The 14,655-nt window shown below is 40.8% G+C and overlaps 2 protein-coding genes across 2 annotated transcripts; both read right to left on the bottom strand.

The window, feature by feature from the left end:
* Positions 1 to 10,264: 10,264 nt before the first annotated feature.
* Positions 10,265 to 11,501, bottom strand: LOC117134672. The gene is made up of 2 exons (XM_033293108.1): positions 10,408 to 11,501; positions 10,265 to 10,355 (listed from the first exon to the last, which is right to left on the bottom strand). The coding sequence occupies exon 1, from the start codon at positions 11,148 to 11,150 to the stop codon at positions 10,563 to 10,565; it is 588 nt and encodes a 195-aa protein (XP_033148999.1). The 5' UTR covers positions 11,151 to 11,501; the 3' UTR covers positions 10,265 to 10,355; positions 10,408 to 10,562.
* Positions 11,433 to 12,592, bottom strand: LOC117134671. The gene is made up of 3 exons (XM_033293107.1): positions 12,502 to 12,592; positions 11,799 to 12,458; positions 11,433 to 11,511 (listed from the first exon to the last, which is right to left on the bottom strand). Exons 1-3 carry the CDS (start codon positions 12,556 to 12,558, stop codon positions 11,506 to 11,508), a joined length of 723 nt encoding a protein of 240 aa, XP_033148998.1. The 5' UTR covers positions 12,559 to 12,592; the 3' UTR covers positions 11,433 to 11,505.
* Positions 12,593 to 14,655: the final 2,063 nt, after the last annotated feature.

Genomic DNA, 14,655 nt, shown 5'->3' with positions numbered 1-14,655 from the left:
ATCCAGATTAGTATTGAATCTGGTCAAAAAAAATTTGTATTATTTGCTTTACGTGGCTTTAACTGGGTTCCAGGTGTTGATCTACCATCTTACTCTAGTAGACTACTTTTAATTAATCTTCCATCTTTAACTAATCGACGAATCATGCTCGGTGTCATGTTTATGATTAAATTAATTAAAGGGGAAATTGATTCTTTATATTTGTTGGGTCAACTTAATTTCTCGGTTCCTGTTAGGTATACTCGAAATTTTGTTCCTTTAACTCTTAACTTTTGCACAACTAACTATTTTCTGCATGAGCATCTTCGAGTTCTCTGTGCTGATTATAATAACTTTATTCTGTTATCAACACAGAGACCTCAGAGTTTATTACTAAGCGGTGCATCTTAACTTACTTAAATATTAACAATTAACTTTAATCCAGATCTGATTGGGTTTTTCTGGGTTTTCCCCAATCCTTGCAACAAATGTTGGGTCTGTTTAACACTCCCAATATTTAAGGTTTTAAAAATAAAGATATAATTATAAATTACCTTTAAATTTAATTTTACCTATTTTGATATAAATACTATAATGTAATTTTTTCTTTCGCTGTCAACACTCTCTTAGTTGACATTAAATTAGAATAAATAAATAAATATTAAATATTAAAAAATATTCCCCACAAATCATATCTCTCCAAGTAACCCACATACAATATTCCAACAACATTCCGATCCCCATCAACTACAAACTGCACATAAATCAAGCTACCAACAGATTTAGCGGCGTAGCACTACTAATACACAGATCAATCCAACACTCCGAACTCAACACCAACAACGACCTAGAAGTAGTAGCCATCAACATACCATCATAACAAAACCTAAACATCTTTTCAACTTACATATCTCAAAACAAAACATGTGGACGCATTAAAGTTGGGCGCAACCAACTTTTTTATACAGTTTGACTAGGGTATCGCAGCAAACACACGCATGTGTGATCGTAAATAATGATTATTTTTTTTTTAAATAAAAAATACACAATGGACCTAGGAAAAAGTGGGGGACACCAAATACTTTATTTTTGAACAACCTTTGCGTTTCCGCCGTAATTTTTATTTTTTCCAATTTTTAAGATATTCCTCAAAGATAATTATTATTTTTAAGTAATTTAATAAAACTTAGACGATAATCATTATTTTTGATCAAGAAAATAAAACTCAAAAATAATGATTATTAATGATTTTTATTTTTTTCGCTTAAAATAAAACTCATCAGTAATTTCCAGCTTTGTGTTAATTTGTTCACCAATATTATTACATATCCTTATAAAAGGACCACAAGGCTATTCTTCAGTAGTAATTTTTTTTCTTAATTTTTACTTTTAAAATTAATTAATTCATAAGTTTAGTCCCAGTGCCCATAGGGTACAAGAGGCTATTAAGTTTATTCGAATGTATGTAGAGAAGGAGACATCTCCGACCCTATAAAGTATATATATTCTTGATCAGCATCAAAATCTGAGTCGATTATAAACATTGTCCGTCTCTCTGTCCATAAAAAAATGTGTTAGATTAACGTTTAGTTACGGAACGACTGACAGGTAGACGGATGGACAGACAGACGGACAGGGCCGTCCATTTGTCTCTCTGTATGTTTGTCCGTCCACCTGATTTTCCGAGACTATGTATTACAGCTAGAGCATTCAAATTTGGTATCAATACTCAATAATCAATCATGCCCGGGCATTGAAAAAATTATTTTGTTTATTTTGGTTTTAGTTTTTGTATTTAATTATTATTTAATTATTATTTAATTTCACAAATAGCAATTTCGACAATGACTCGTCAGCGAGGTTGCACCTTTGATCGGTAAGAATCGTTTTGAGGGCCGAAAACGATCGTTCAACACTCACTTGTGTTGCAGGAACCGAGTGCTCCACTTTGGCCAGCTGGTATAAATTGGGGTATGTGTATTGTTTTTCCTCCCAATACTCCATAATATTGGAGGTCAGACAAATTGGCTTTGGGCAATATCCGCCAATTTCTGCATAAGCCTTCTTTATATAGTCAGCTGGCTCACCATCTGTAGTTTCATCCTTTGAAGCTACTTCAATTGTGTGCAAAAACTCGTTCAACAGCGAACAGGTGTTTGAGCTTTGCGAAAGCACTGCAATATCTGCCTCTGCGTTTGAGCACGGCTGTTCTATTGGACTAGTCTGAAGGGAATATATTAATAGGTTATATCTTATAAATACTATTGGGGTTCTTTTAATTTAAGTAGCTGCAAAAAAAGCTGCTTTAGATGTGCTCTGGCGAGCATTACGCTTATTGGGCTTTGCAGCAATACTCGTCTTATTCGTGGGTCTAAGTAAATGCTGCAAATGATGGGATCGCACCCCAATAGGCTCTCTTCCCTTTCCTTGATGCATTGGCTCAAAGCTTGGCTTTCAGAAGTATTTGAAGCTTCAACAGTAAGTTTGAGCTCCAGCCATAGCTTATAAAAATCACCCATGAATAATTGTGTGCTTTACAGCTTCTCTGTGGCAAGGTACGCTGGTTCCAGGGCATTCACCACTCAGTTGCATTCAATTTTATTAAACTGTTGAGGCGCCTTTCGCAAAAGTCCTCGATTTGTTGCAGCTTGCTCAACATGTTGTATGTTGAGTTCCAACGAGTCGCAACACCTAGCACTGGTTGTGGCAATGACTCCTCCAAATTAATTCATTCTAATTAAACAAAAGTGATTTTTCTCTGTGCCAATATATTATATTTAGTAACAAGCCAATAAAATTTACCTGTACGCCGGCATTCTTAAAAGCTTCACAACTTGTCGTGCCTTGTCAATATAATCAACCGATTCGAGGCGTTGTAAAAAATCCTGAAGCTGCACATTTTATAGATCTAATTAAATGAATTTTCTAATTCTTAAGCAGGGCTTCATCGTTCAAACATTCGTCACTTTCTTCTTCGGCTTCATCTGTAGCTTCGCAATTATTTAGGAGTTCCACTGCCTTGACCATATTTCGCCCATTATCCGTAGTAATCGTATATATTTGATCCGTCGATATACTGAACCCTGCTAATATTGACTTTATTTCAGCCGATAAATTTTGGGAAGTGTGCGATGCTTTTAATTCTATAACGCCCAATGTTTTTACACATATTAAACTCTGGCTAATAAATTGGACATTTACTCCAAGAATTCCCCGATTGCATCTTGTGGCCGTGTCCATTTTTAAGCAGAGGATTTTTTTTTAACATTTCAACCATTTCGCATTTTAATGACTGTATTTTTCATCCGCTAAGCTCATAATATTTCTGGATGTTACAGTAAGCATATTTAAGCCACTAAATACTTGAGCTGTTAAAGTCTTAAAGCCTTTTGAATCCAGTACCGACAACAGAACTTTTGCGGTGGTCACCAGGTCAATACAGGCATTTTTGACCTCGTCTCTTCCCATTACCACCGAAAACTTCATTTTCTTCTCAGGCACTTTGGTTTCATTAATTTTGGCTTCAGAATATTCACTTTTGTGAATTGCACAGATAGTTGCCACTGAAACTCGATTCGCAAATTTTGCACACCGAGACATTAGTTTCCACGTGGAATGTAAAAAAACTGCGAAGAATACAATTACGTTTGCGACCCATCTCGAAACGCGATTTACAATGACCACCAAAGAGTAAGCATCAATGCATTACCACTCACGACCTGAGATAAGAATTTCTAAAAATAGATAACAGTAAGCTCCCCTGGTGTACGACTCTGATCATTTTTTTACCTTTTATTTGTTATTGATACAAAACAATTCTAACAAGGAGACACCACGACGTTGGGGTCACCGATTTGGCTGAAATTTGGATATGTTATAGCCCTAGGCATATTTAGTAGGAATGTAGAGTATTATGACGCGACGGCCAAGGACTCATCCTGAGTCGAGCCATGTCCGTCTGTCTACCGCCCGTCTGAATGTTTGAGCAACTGTTTCTCAGCAAATATAAGAGCTAGAGCAACCAAATTTGGTATATAGGTGCTCCTATATTCAACCCCGAACGCTTTTATTTTTTTTATTACCTCCCCCTCCCCCGCAAATCGAAAAAAATGTAAATCTTTAAAAATCTGAAATTGCCTAGTCATACTTTCGACCGATTGTGAAAATTTCAGAACGATCGGATAAATAACTTAGAAATTATTATTAACATTTCAATTTTCAATATAGATAGCGGGGTGCAAGTGCTGACGCGCCATACAAACGTCGCTGCCGACGAAGTGGCGGCGTCGCTGCTGACGCTACAGCGAAAACGAGCTGAGACGCGTCCCAACTTTAACCTGTCCACTTGTTTTATTTGTAATATTTAGAAAAACCGTGGATTAAGCACCCAGCAAATGCCTCAATGAAAGTATTCGTCTTCGCTGAGGTGCCCCACCTAATAAAGTTCGTTAGAAACCATTTTATAGATTCAGGGCTTCTGGTTGGCGCAAAATCATTACTGTGCAGACAATTAAGCAAGCAATGAATTACGCGGTTGCTTCGAACCTATCCATTATTTGGAAGGTGACCAAAGATGAAATGTGCGATCCTCCGGTCGCCAGAAAGTAAAGCTTGCAACTCAGGTGCTGTCAAACAGCACAGCCTCTGCCATAACGGCACAACGCTCGCGAGACACAGATTTTGTACAATTGGTTTGATATATTCCGCGTTAGGTTGTCTACCGCAAACAGTATACCAACCAAACAGCCATTTGTCCATATTTGGATATGCTTCACACATACATGAGTGAAAAATATGACATGCATTATATTATTACAAGCAGGATATTGTAGGACCAGCTTAAGAATTTCTTTGTCGAAATGCGCTCTAAAGGTGGCTAACACGACCATCCCTCCGCAATAGATTTTAAATATTGGATGCGCAAGTACATGTCAAGAAAGTGCCGGGAATTGTGTAAAATACAAAAAATTTATTATTTAATTCAAATTAAACCCCTTCAAAGTATGACCCTTCTGATTATAAACACTGTTGAGTTGAGTTTCTGAAATTCGTTCACAATGATGGCCTTGTGAAGCTGTGCGTTATCGTGGTGTAGAAACCACGAATTTTCATTCCTCAAATCTGGCCTTTTTTAACGAATTTTTTGTCTTAAGCGCCGCATAACACCCAAATAATATATTTTATTTACCGTCTGACCTAGGTGCAAGAATTCCGAGTGCACAACACCCCGATAATCAAAAAAACATCAACATCACTTTGATTTTTGATAGACTTTTCAGTGGTTTTTTTGGTTTCGGCTCAGTGGGAAGGCGCCATTCTGAAGCTTGTTAACTGGTTTGCATATCAAACTCGTAAACCCATGTCTTTCACTTTTTGGAGAAAATTCAGATTTTGAAAAATCTTTTACCAATAATTTTTAAAAAATTAAATCCCGGTACTTTCTTGACAGAATGTACTTGCTGGTAACGGTGTAGTGTTAGATAAAGCTTTTTATCTGAATGTACTAATTCACTAATTTGAAATTTTTAAATATTTTAAAATATGTGCTTATGCGCTAAAAAGTTCACGAGTTCGTTAAGTATTCTATGTTTTGTGTCAACTAAATTAAAACTTAATTTTTAAACTGTTCCCTCGATGACCTACTGCATCCAAGTATGGGGTATGGCTTCTGACACCAATGTTATGAAGGTGCAAGCGTGCAAAACCGAGCGCTGCGCATGATTACAAGTGCCCCGTGGTATGTTAGAAACGTCGCCCTTGCAAGCGACTTACGCATTCCCGCAGTCAGGGAGCAAATCAACCGCCACTCGAGTCGGTACAATGAGCGCCTCGCTGCCCACACAAACAGGCTAGCGGCATCACTGGCCAACCAGACAATCAGAAGGCGACTTAAGCGAAGGCATCCTGGCGATCTTTGGACAAGAGGACGACACACTACTCGAGTCCTTAAGTTGTAAATAGTTGTTCATGTTACTTCACGTTATGTTATCTTGTTATCTAGTTCCTAATTACACACAACGTTTTATAGCCATTAAGTTGGTTGATCAACGTTAATAAATGTATATATGTTAAAAAAAAAAAAATTTTTTTTAAACTAATTAAGAACAAATTCATCCCTGATTTAGCAAAGCACACTGAGCTTTTAGATAATACGCCTAACTTTACGGTCGATGAGACACCTTGGCTGTCAATCGACTTCTCTATGCTGCCCGCATCTTCAGCATCTGTGCCATCTGTTAGCATAGTAGGCTCCTACAAAGGTCATACAAAATTCTTAAATTTATTATTATAAATATAAACACTTTAAGAACTAAATAAGCATTGCATTCTGTTTTTCAATGTCTGTGTTGGCAACAACATGCTCGCTAATGGATGGCAACGCTTGCACGAACATCATTTGGACAAACGCTTCGTAGCGACAACACGGTGCTTGTGCTTTTTAAAAACGAGTAAAAATTCATGCAAGAATTTTTTTCGTGTCTGCAAAATGAGCCAGCTCTGTGGCATGCAAAAAGCGATGCCTATAAGAATAAAAATTTACGCAATACTGCATGGGAAGTGCTACTGGAAAACTATAAAGAGTTCGATGAGAACGCTACAATCGATACCGTGAATAAAAAAGTTAGTTCAATGCGTGCGTTATATAGGCGCGAACTTCAAAAAATGAAGGGAAGTAAAAGTATCTGGCGCTGGGGCGGATGATGTTCACCAGCCTAGGCTCTGGTCTTTCAACGATCAGTCATTTCTGTATGAACAGGAGGCATCGGTCGATGGAATCATCACTTTTGATGACGCCCCGGAAATAGTAAGTATTTTGATCAAATAAAAACAATGGCTTATTGTATATACAGAACATAATTATATGGTAAATTCTATTTATCACGAATTGCTTTAACTTCTTCAGGATATCACCTTTTAATGGTTCTAAGTCCAGTTGATCGTTGGAATGTGTTCCTCCATACGAGTTGTCGGGATCTGCTGCACATCGCAAATATACTGCGTAGATCTTCTTTGATAAATAGTTGTGCAAAAAGAACAATAACAAAAGCCTATTCCGGCTCTAAAGGAATCATATTTATTTTATTTACTAGATTTCATAAAGAGGTTCTGCTTCGAGCTCAAATGAATATGGGCTAATGTTATCATAATCCGAATCTGAATCGGCATTGGAATCGATATTTTCTGCAAATCCGCTTATATCTTTGGCAGCGAAAAGTTGAAGAACTTCTGCCGGCAATTCTGTTTTCTTTTGGCTCAACCTTTTCTTTAAAAAAAAAAGACTGGACAACAAAGGATCCGAAGAATCTATTGCGCAGTTAAACATATCGGTTATGTTGTTAATGCGGTTTTTTTTCGTGCATGCGACAGTCTATCGTGCTTGTAGAACTTATTTCTAGCTTCGGAGGCATTTTCTCCTAAGCATCCGACGGGAACTGCAGAAGCCGAAATAATTTGAGATCCGTGTTCCAATATTTTGTGAACGGTCCGTGACATTGGATACCACGGATATTTTTCCATATAGAGCGATGCAGTTTTATTACAAAAATTCTGAAATTTTTGCGGACATATTTCATATTCACATGAGATGGCAATTAATATTGTCCTAAATCATTGAAGTATATTCACATCTATTCTAATTCTAATATAGACGCAAATATTTCAGTATTGCCGCATCCGTTTGGATTTGGCCGATCTACATGAAGTCCCATTTGTTTCCATAATTTTTCTTGAATATTTTTCTTCGAAAATTCATATAATCTTTTTCATTTGTATCTCGAATTTGCCATTTATCAAGTCCAATCACTCCATACTGCAGAGTAAGAGGCTTTGGCTTAAATAAATTCCGCATTTGCATGACAACAGGTCATCAAAATCGTTTTTGGGCCTGCACCTCATATTGGGCATGATTGGGTGGAGTTCATTCCCGTAAGAACATTTAAAACCTTTCCGTCAATGAGAGTCAAATTAAGATCAAAAGAAACCATTATATTCCTAACATCACTCATTGTGTATATATGGTCTCAAATTTTGATTTTCTGCCTTTAACCTGTTATTTTCTCTTAAAATGTGCTCTATGCTCTCTTTGGTAAATTCCATTTTTAGCGGTCTACAAAATCTCACAGACTGTGTTGTAGAATTCAGCCACAAAACTCTCCCTAGAGAATCTAATTTTAGTGGTATAACGGATGTGATAAATAAAGAGTGATCAAAAGTAATCGGTGCATTTCCTTGGAATCGTTGCTTGTATATGCTGTGTCCAGTCGATCCATCAAATCCATAGCTTACGATTAACTTGACATTGGTTATGCTTTTGAATTGATTAAACACTTCTTTTTGAAAACTAATGATTATTTTTGCAGTATGGCTTAGCATATTTTGTAATGATACTTGCGCCAACGTTTCAGTTACTTCAATAACAATAGGTCTGCATTCCAATTTAGCTTCAAAAACTTTATCATAACTTGGGAAGATATCACAATCATATTTCTGATTTAAGGACCTAATACTGTTGAACTGCTTTTTCGATAGAGAATTCTCAAGTAAAAATGCTAAAGCTTCATCTGCAGCAATTTTAGCGTGTTTTTTTAAGCAATCAGTTTGTCTGTTGATGCTCGGCATATTTTCCTTTAAGGCACAATCCATCATTTTATTCTCCTTGGATTCTTTCGTAGATATGGCAGCTGCATGTTCAAGCAGAGAACTATTATGTCCTTGACTAGTGGAAAGCTCTAAAGCTAATTTTCGTTTTAAACGCATGCCGCCTTCATCATAAGCCAAGCGTGGCCGTCCGACTGAACATCATAGTAAATCACGTTCCTCAATATGCAATATCAATTTCGAATCAAGCCCATTTTGATGTTGTTCTTTGAATCTCGGCAGTTTTCTTTGACATTTTGGCAAATACCTTTTAATATAAGCCACAAAATTTGAAATTTTTTTTAATTTCATGAATTTTTGTTGAATTTAGCTTCCTATTAATCTTTTGGAAGACCCAATCAGATATAGCTCCAGATTTGCGCCCACCTTCAATCCAAATTTAAAGCATTTCTGCCTGACTGAATTCTAGGTTATCTGCAACATTAAGAAATATTTTGAAATGGCGCAAAACAATAAGTTACACTATGTATATTAAGAACAGTTTAGTGAACACAATTCCATTCTTACTTGCGAGTAGCTGACAACTTTAACTCCACGAATCAAAAGACATTTGGGTTATGTGCGATACAGCGGACAGGCCGCCATCTTGTATTGAAGCAACTGCACCACGGAGTGAAGGAGTGAACGGGACAGCAAACGTGTCGCCATTTTGTGTTATTGGTGGGCACGCTGTGGAAAATTGGCGAGCTGCAAGGACTGAGGTTATGTCAAGTGCAGTCTGCCCGATTGAGGTTATACTGCCAAGTCCCAGTGACACAGTGTATGTAGGTCCGAGCATGCATGTCCCTATGCATTGCTACACATCATCAATGCACACCGCACCATATTGCTAGCCACTCATTAGTTCCATTGAACGTTGCCCCGACGCGTTGGCATAGACGATGGCCAACCAATAGAGGATTTTCGTATGTGTATTCAATGGAACAACCGGAGCATATGGATGCTTAGACTTGGAGAATAACAAGCGACTGCTCAAAGCCTTGCAGGTCGAGGCCAAAGAGATGGTGAGGTCACTGCTAATTTACCCCAGGGATGTTGGCATAGTGATGGAACAATTGCAGTACCGCTATGGTCGACAGGAGCAGCTGATACAGAGCCAGTTGCGGAGTGTGCGTGAGGTGCCCCCTATCCAGGAGCGCGACCTATTGAGGACCGTCCCTTTCGCCATCTATTGCGATATTTTGCAAACAGTGATGCTGCCTTATGGAGAATACGAAATGCCGTTGTTGTGGATCTTCCAACAGGATAACGACCCTAAACATACCAGCAATAAAGGTCTTAAGTGGTTTCAAGACAGATCCCTTGACCTAATGGATTGGCCTGCTCAGTCTTCAGACTTAAATCCGATAGAAAAACTTTGGTCTGATGAAAAAAAATATGTTTCCAATGCAAAACCAAGGAATAATCAGGAGCTCTGGGCCACCATTCAAGAATCATGGAGCAATATTCCACGGGAAAGGTGCCAAAATTTGGTCAATTCTATGCCGAGACGTTGTGCTGCTGTCATTGCTGCCAAAGGTTTTACAACGAAATATTAATACACTATATCGCTAAGGAATACAAATGAATACAAATGTCGCTGCACCGACTGCAGTCGAACGGGGGGCCGGGCTGGGCGTTGCTCGAAAAACTATCAAATTCAAACTCGGGTTAGGTAGTTTGGATATGACACGTGTGTTGGTCTACACGGCGTGTTTATTGATAATGCATGTTTTAATCTGTAATAGAACTTCAATGTACAGAGTATTGACTTAACTTAATTAGGCTTACCACAGTTGGACCGCCCAGTCCGACCCGACTCACAAAAGTGCGGGAAAAAGCGCAGTCACTTACAATAGTGTTGCCGCGTTACAAATACTTCTAAAAATACTGAAATACCGCATTTCCTAGCGGCGGGACTCCAGCGATAACAATCTACTCGATATTTAATCCGTGCCGCGACATCCCCTCCTCCGTGATGCGACTGCATCACCCAAATCCAAAACTGCCAGTTTTGAAGCGGGTCGGATTAACAGTCGTACCTTGCCGTCAATGGCAACGCGCACCACAGCACGTCGGGGTATTCCGTCAGCTCCAGCTTGCACAGATTCCACAACTCCTCTGCGCCACTCCCTTCGTGGCACAGCCGGGTCGCACACGAAGACCACGTCTCCATGACGTATTGGCTCTGCGTGTTCGCACCACTTCTCACGCCTTACGAGGGTCGGCAAGTACTCGTTGACCCATCGCTTCCAGAACCTGTCTCGCATCATTCTGGCGACGCGCCACTGCTTCCTCGTAGGGCACATAAACGACCGCCCGTAGTCGGCTGGCGTGTCCGGCAGGTTCGCTACTCCCCGCAGCAGGTCGTTTGGTGTCAACGGCGCCTCCTGGTCAGCTGCAATCGGCAGATGAGTCAAGGGGCGTGAGTTGACCACATTTTCCGCCTCGATTAGGAAGCTCTCCAGTACGTGTTCCTTTGGAGCCAGCTCCTTAAGCGTGTGGCGAAGCACAATCTTCACACACTGCACCATTCTCTCCCAGGCGCCGCCTGCGGCTGGGTTGGAAAGGCAGTTAAAAATCCATTCGATGCCCTTGGATGACAATTCGTCCAGAATCCTCTCTGGCTCAAAAACTTCTGCGAACTTCCTGGCTTCTCTGTCAGCTCCGATGAAGTTCCTCCCATTGTCGCTGCGCAGTCTCAACACTGGGCCACGACGACAGGTGAAGTTTCGTATAACAATGATACACGAATCTGTAGATAGGTCGTGCGCCAGCTCCAAGTGTATAGCTCGCGTCGTAAGACAGGTGAACAGCGCCACCCAGCGCTTCTCCTTCCGCCTCCCGACCGTCACCAGGAGTGGCCCGAAGTAGTCCAGCCCGGAAAACTTAAATGGCCAGCCGTTTGGCTCCAACCTGTCCGCTGGCAGCGGACCCATCAATGGCGGTTTCGGCTGCACCAATTGCAGTCGACAAGTCGCACAATGCGACACCACACGCTTCAGCGTGCGCCGTAGGTTGGTGATCCAGAACTTCTTCCTGACTTCACACAATGTGGCGTCCACGTTTTGGTGTTTCATCTTGCAGTGGTAGTGGCTCACAACCAGCGCTGTGAGCTCATGCCGGTGTGACAAGATGATGGGACGCCTCGCGCTGTATGGCATGCACCAAGCCGCATCAATTCGGCCGTATGCGCGCAGTACTCCTTTCCCATCAAGGTATGGCGCCAAGCCTTTGACGTCACTGCCCTTGGCAATAATCTCTTTGTTTTGTGCGGCCTGCACCTCATCTGGAAACGCTTCTCGCTGCGCTTGCCGTATGAGCGTGTACTCAGCCGCCTCACACTCGGCCGCTGTGAGTCCGTACTTCTCCAGTAGATTTTGCTGTCCCTGGCACCATCTGGCAAACCTTAGGACCCAAGCAACAGTCCTCACCAGGCGTGTGTAGCTTGAGAATCTCTGCAAAGAAATAACGCTTTCAGTTGACACCGTCAACGCAAACTCACAGGGCATCTCCTCGTCGTCGTCGGCGCAATCGTCACTCGGCGTCTGCTGCGGCCAGTTGGCCTCTGGCCCGCGCAGAAATGCAGGTCCGCCTAGCCACCGTGACTGTTGACTGAAGTCCACGTGGCGTTGCGCCCTGGTCTCCTCGTCTGCTACGTTTTCAGCAGACGGAATCCAATTCCAGTTGCTCTGGTCGGTTGGCTCCAGTATCTCCGCAACCCTGTTGCCGACAAACTGCTTGTATCGCCGGTGCGTGCTGCCTATCCAACGCTGCACCGTTTTGGAGTCCGACCATAGTATCATCTGTCCAATGGCCACTTTACGTTCATCGCGGATGGTCGTCATGAGCCTTGTGCCAAAGACGGCTGCCTGCAGCTCCAGGCGTGGTATGGACATAGTCCTCATCGGTGCACACTTCGTCTTGCCAAGCACGAAGCATACACGTACATCTCCGTTGTCAAGCGTGACCCTCCAATAGGCCACGGCCGCGAACGCAGATTGGCTTGCGTCAACGAAGACGTGTAGTTGCCTGTCCAGCACGCTACCGCTTCCAAAGTAGTGCCGTGCGCTGCAGAACTGTCCAAGATTCATCAGCTCCTGGACCCATCCTTCAAACGCGGCGTTCAGCTCACCCGGCAGGGGCTCATCCCATTGAACTCCTCGTCGCCAGATTTCCTTAAGCAGTAGCTTGCCTGTTATCAACAGACAGGCAAGGAATCCCAATGGATCAAATGTTGACATCAATAAGCTCAGAAACTCCCTCTTCGTGGCCGGTCGCTGATGACGCTGTTAGGTAGTCGCTCAAGCTTTACGCTAAACTTGAAGGCGTCCGTGCTTGGTTGCCAATACATACCAAGCACCTTCTCCTCATCGCCGCTCCATCCAACGCTCTTGGCCGCCATAGTATGGTCCAAGGCGTGAGCCACTGCTGCTGAGTTCGAGGTGAACCGACAAAGCTCGAATCCTGCTTCAGCGTGGATCTCCTTCACCCGAGTAGATGTGGCGATGGCCTCCTCCTCGCTATCGAAACTGTCCACATAGTCATCCACGTAGTGGCACTCCATGATAGCTGTGACCGCTCTTGGGTCAGTGTGCTGGGGCTTGAGGGCATTCAACGTCTTCACATAGTGCGCCGCACTTGGTGAGCATGCTGCACGTCATGACTAAGGCCGCGCGCACACTGGGCGCTGAAAGCGGAGCTGATAGCGGAGCTTATAAGCGAGCTTATCAGCGCTGAAGAACAAACGCACTGCTTGTATGAAAGCGCGCACACTGAAAGCTGAGCTGAGCTGATAAGCTTTAAGTTCAGCTCCGCTCTGTTTGATCGATCAAGCATGTTTGATTTTATCAGCAGCTGACGAGCTTATTTTAGTGCGGTTTGAAATGGATTGCGAAACGCTAATAAGTGAAATTATGCAAAACCCACCCGTGTGGAATAAAAAAAAACAAAAAACTATTCAAATAGACTGGTGACAGAGAAAATATGGGATTCTATCGCGACAACTTTAAACGCATCGAGTAAGTATAAATTTAGTTAAAATGCAGCAAAATAATGTGCATACATACAGTGGGGAGCAAAAGTGAGTACATGTTGGTACATATATATAAATATATATATATAAATATGGTCAATCATATATTGAATAAAAGGCATTATTTGCCTTCCTATTTTCATAGTCGACCAGTCCTATTTTCATAGTAAGGCAAATAAAAAAATGTTTATACTTATTCAATGATTGACTGTACATAAATGAGAAAAGATCAATGAAGAGGTGCACAAAGAAGATGAGCAAACATAAAAACAAGAACAACTCACATGTACTCATTTAAGCACCTTTGACAATTTAGGTTGCTTATCTGCAAAAGTAACGGTTGTCATCTTTTTGCTTTTAGAGATGTATGTATGTATATGTAAATATGAATATATGTATAGTTTCATGTAAATATGAAATTTACTGCAAGTTGTAAAAAGAGCTTTCAGTTTTCGGCGTTGCTTTGTTTAAAAACAAAACAGAATACATAAACTAGGGTTGTTTATGTATTTGTCATGTTCTAAATACACTAAGCAAAAAATTTTATATTTTTAAATACATTTTTTATTGCAAATAAGATATTTTTATTTTCAAAAGTTTATTTTGTTTATAAAAAATTTTAGTTACAACAATAACATTTTTTTAATATAAAAGTATTGTACAAGCAAAACGAGATACACTCATATCAGATCTGTTATTTTTTTTGATGGCAGATTATGGTCTGATTGTTCTTCAGCGTTGTCAAAAGAGTAAATATAATCTGTTATGTTTTCTTGGTCAATAATTGTATTGTGCAGCAGACACATTGTTTTAATTAATAAGATTGCTGTATGCGGCACAACATCAATTTCTCTTTTGAGCAAACGCCATTTTTCTGTCAATATGCCAAAAGCACATTCGACGCAACGCCTAGCAGATGAGAGCCTCTCGTTGAAAATTTCCTTTTTCTCATTTAATGATCTTCTAGGAAATGGCCTCATTAAATATTTCATCAACGGGTAGGC

The sequence above is a fragment of the Drosophila busckii genome, chromosome 2R (genome assembly GCF_011750605.1).
Source record: "Drosophila busckii strain San Diego stock center, stock number 13000-0081.31 chromosome 2R, ASM1175060v1, whole genome shotgun sequence".
NCBI lineage: Eukaryota > Metazoa > Arthropoda > Insecta > Diptera > Drosophilidae > Drosophila > Drosophila busckii.
This window is presented reverse-complemented; position numbering and strand designations above follow the sequence as displayed.

What these genes read in the sequence shown, in the direction of transcription:
- LOC117134672 (XM_033293108.1), bottom strand. Translation starts at nt 11,150, where the DNA reads ATGGTGCAGTGTGTGAAGATTGTGCTTCGCCACACGCTTAAGGAGCTG.
- LOC117134671 (XM_033293107.1), bottom strand. Translation starts at nt 12,558, where the DNA reads ATGCTTCGTGCTTGGCAAGACGAAGTGTGCACCGATGAGGACTATGTC. An exon ending in AGGACTATGTCCATACCACG is followed by an intron (nt 12,459 to 12,501) that starts CCTGGAGCTGCA and finishes AGGCTCATGACG; the next exon opens with ACCATCCGCGATGAACGTAA.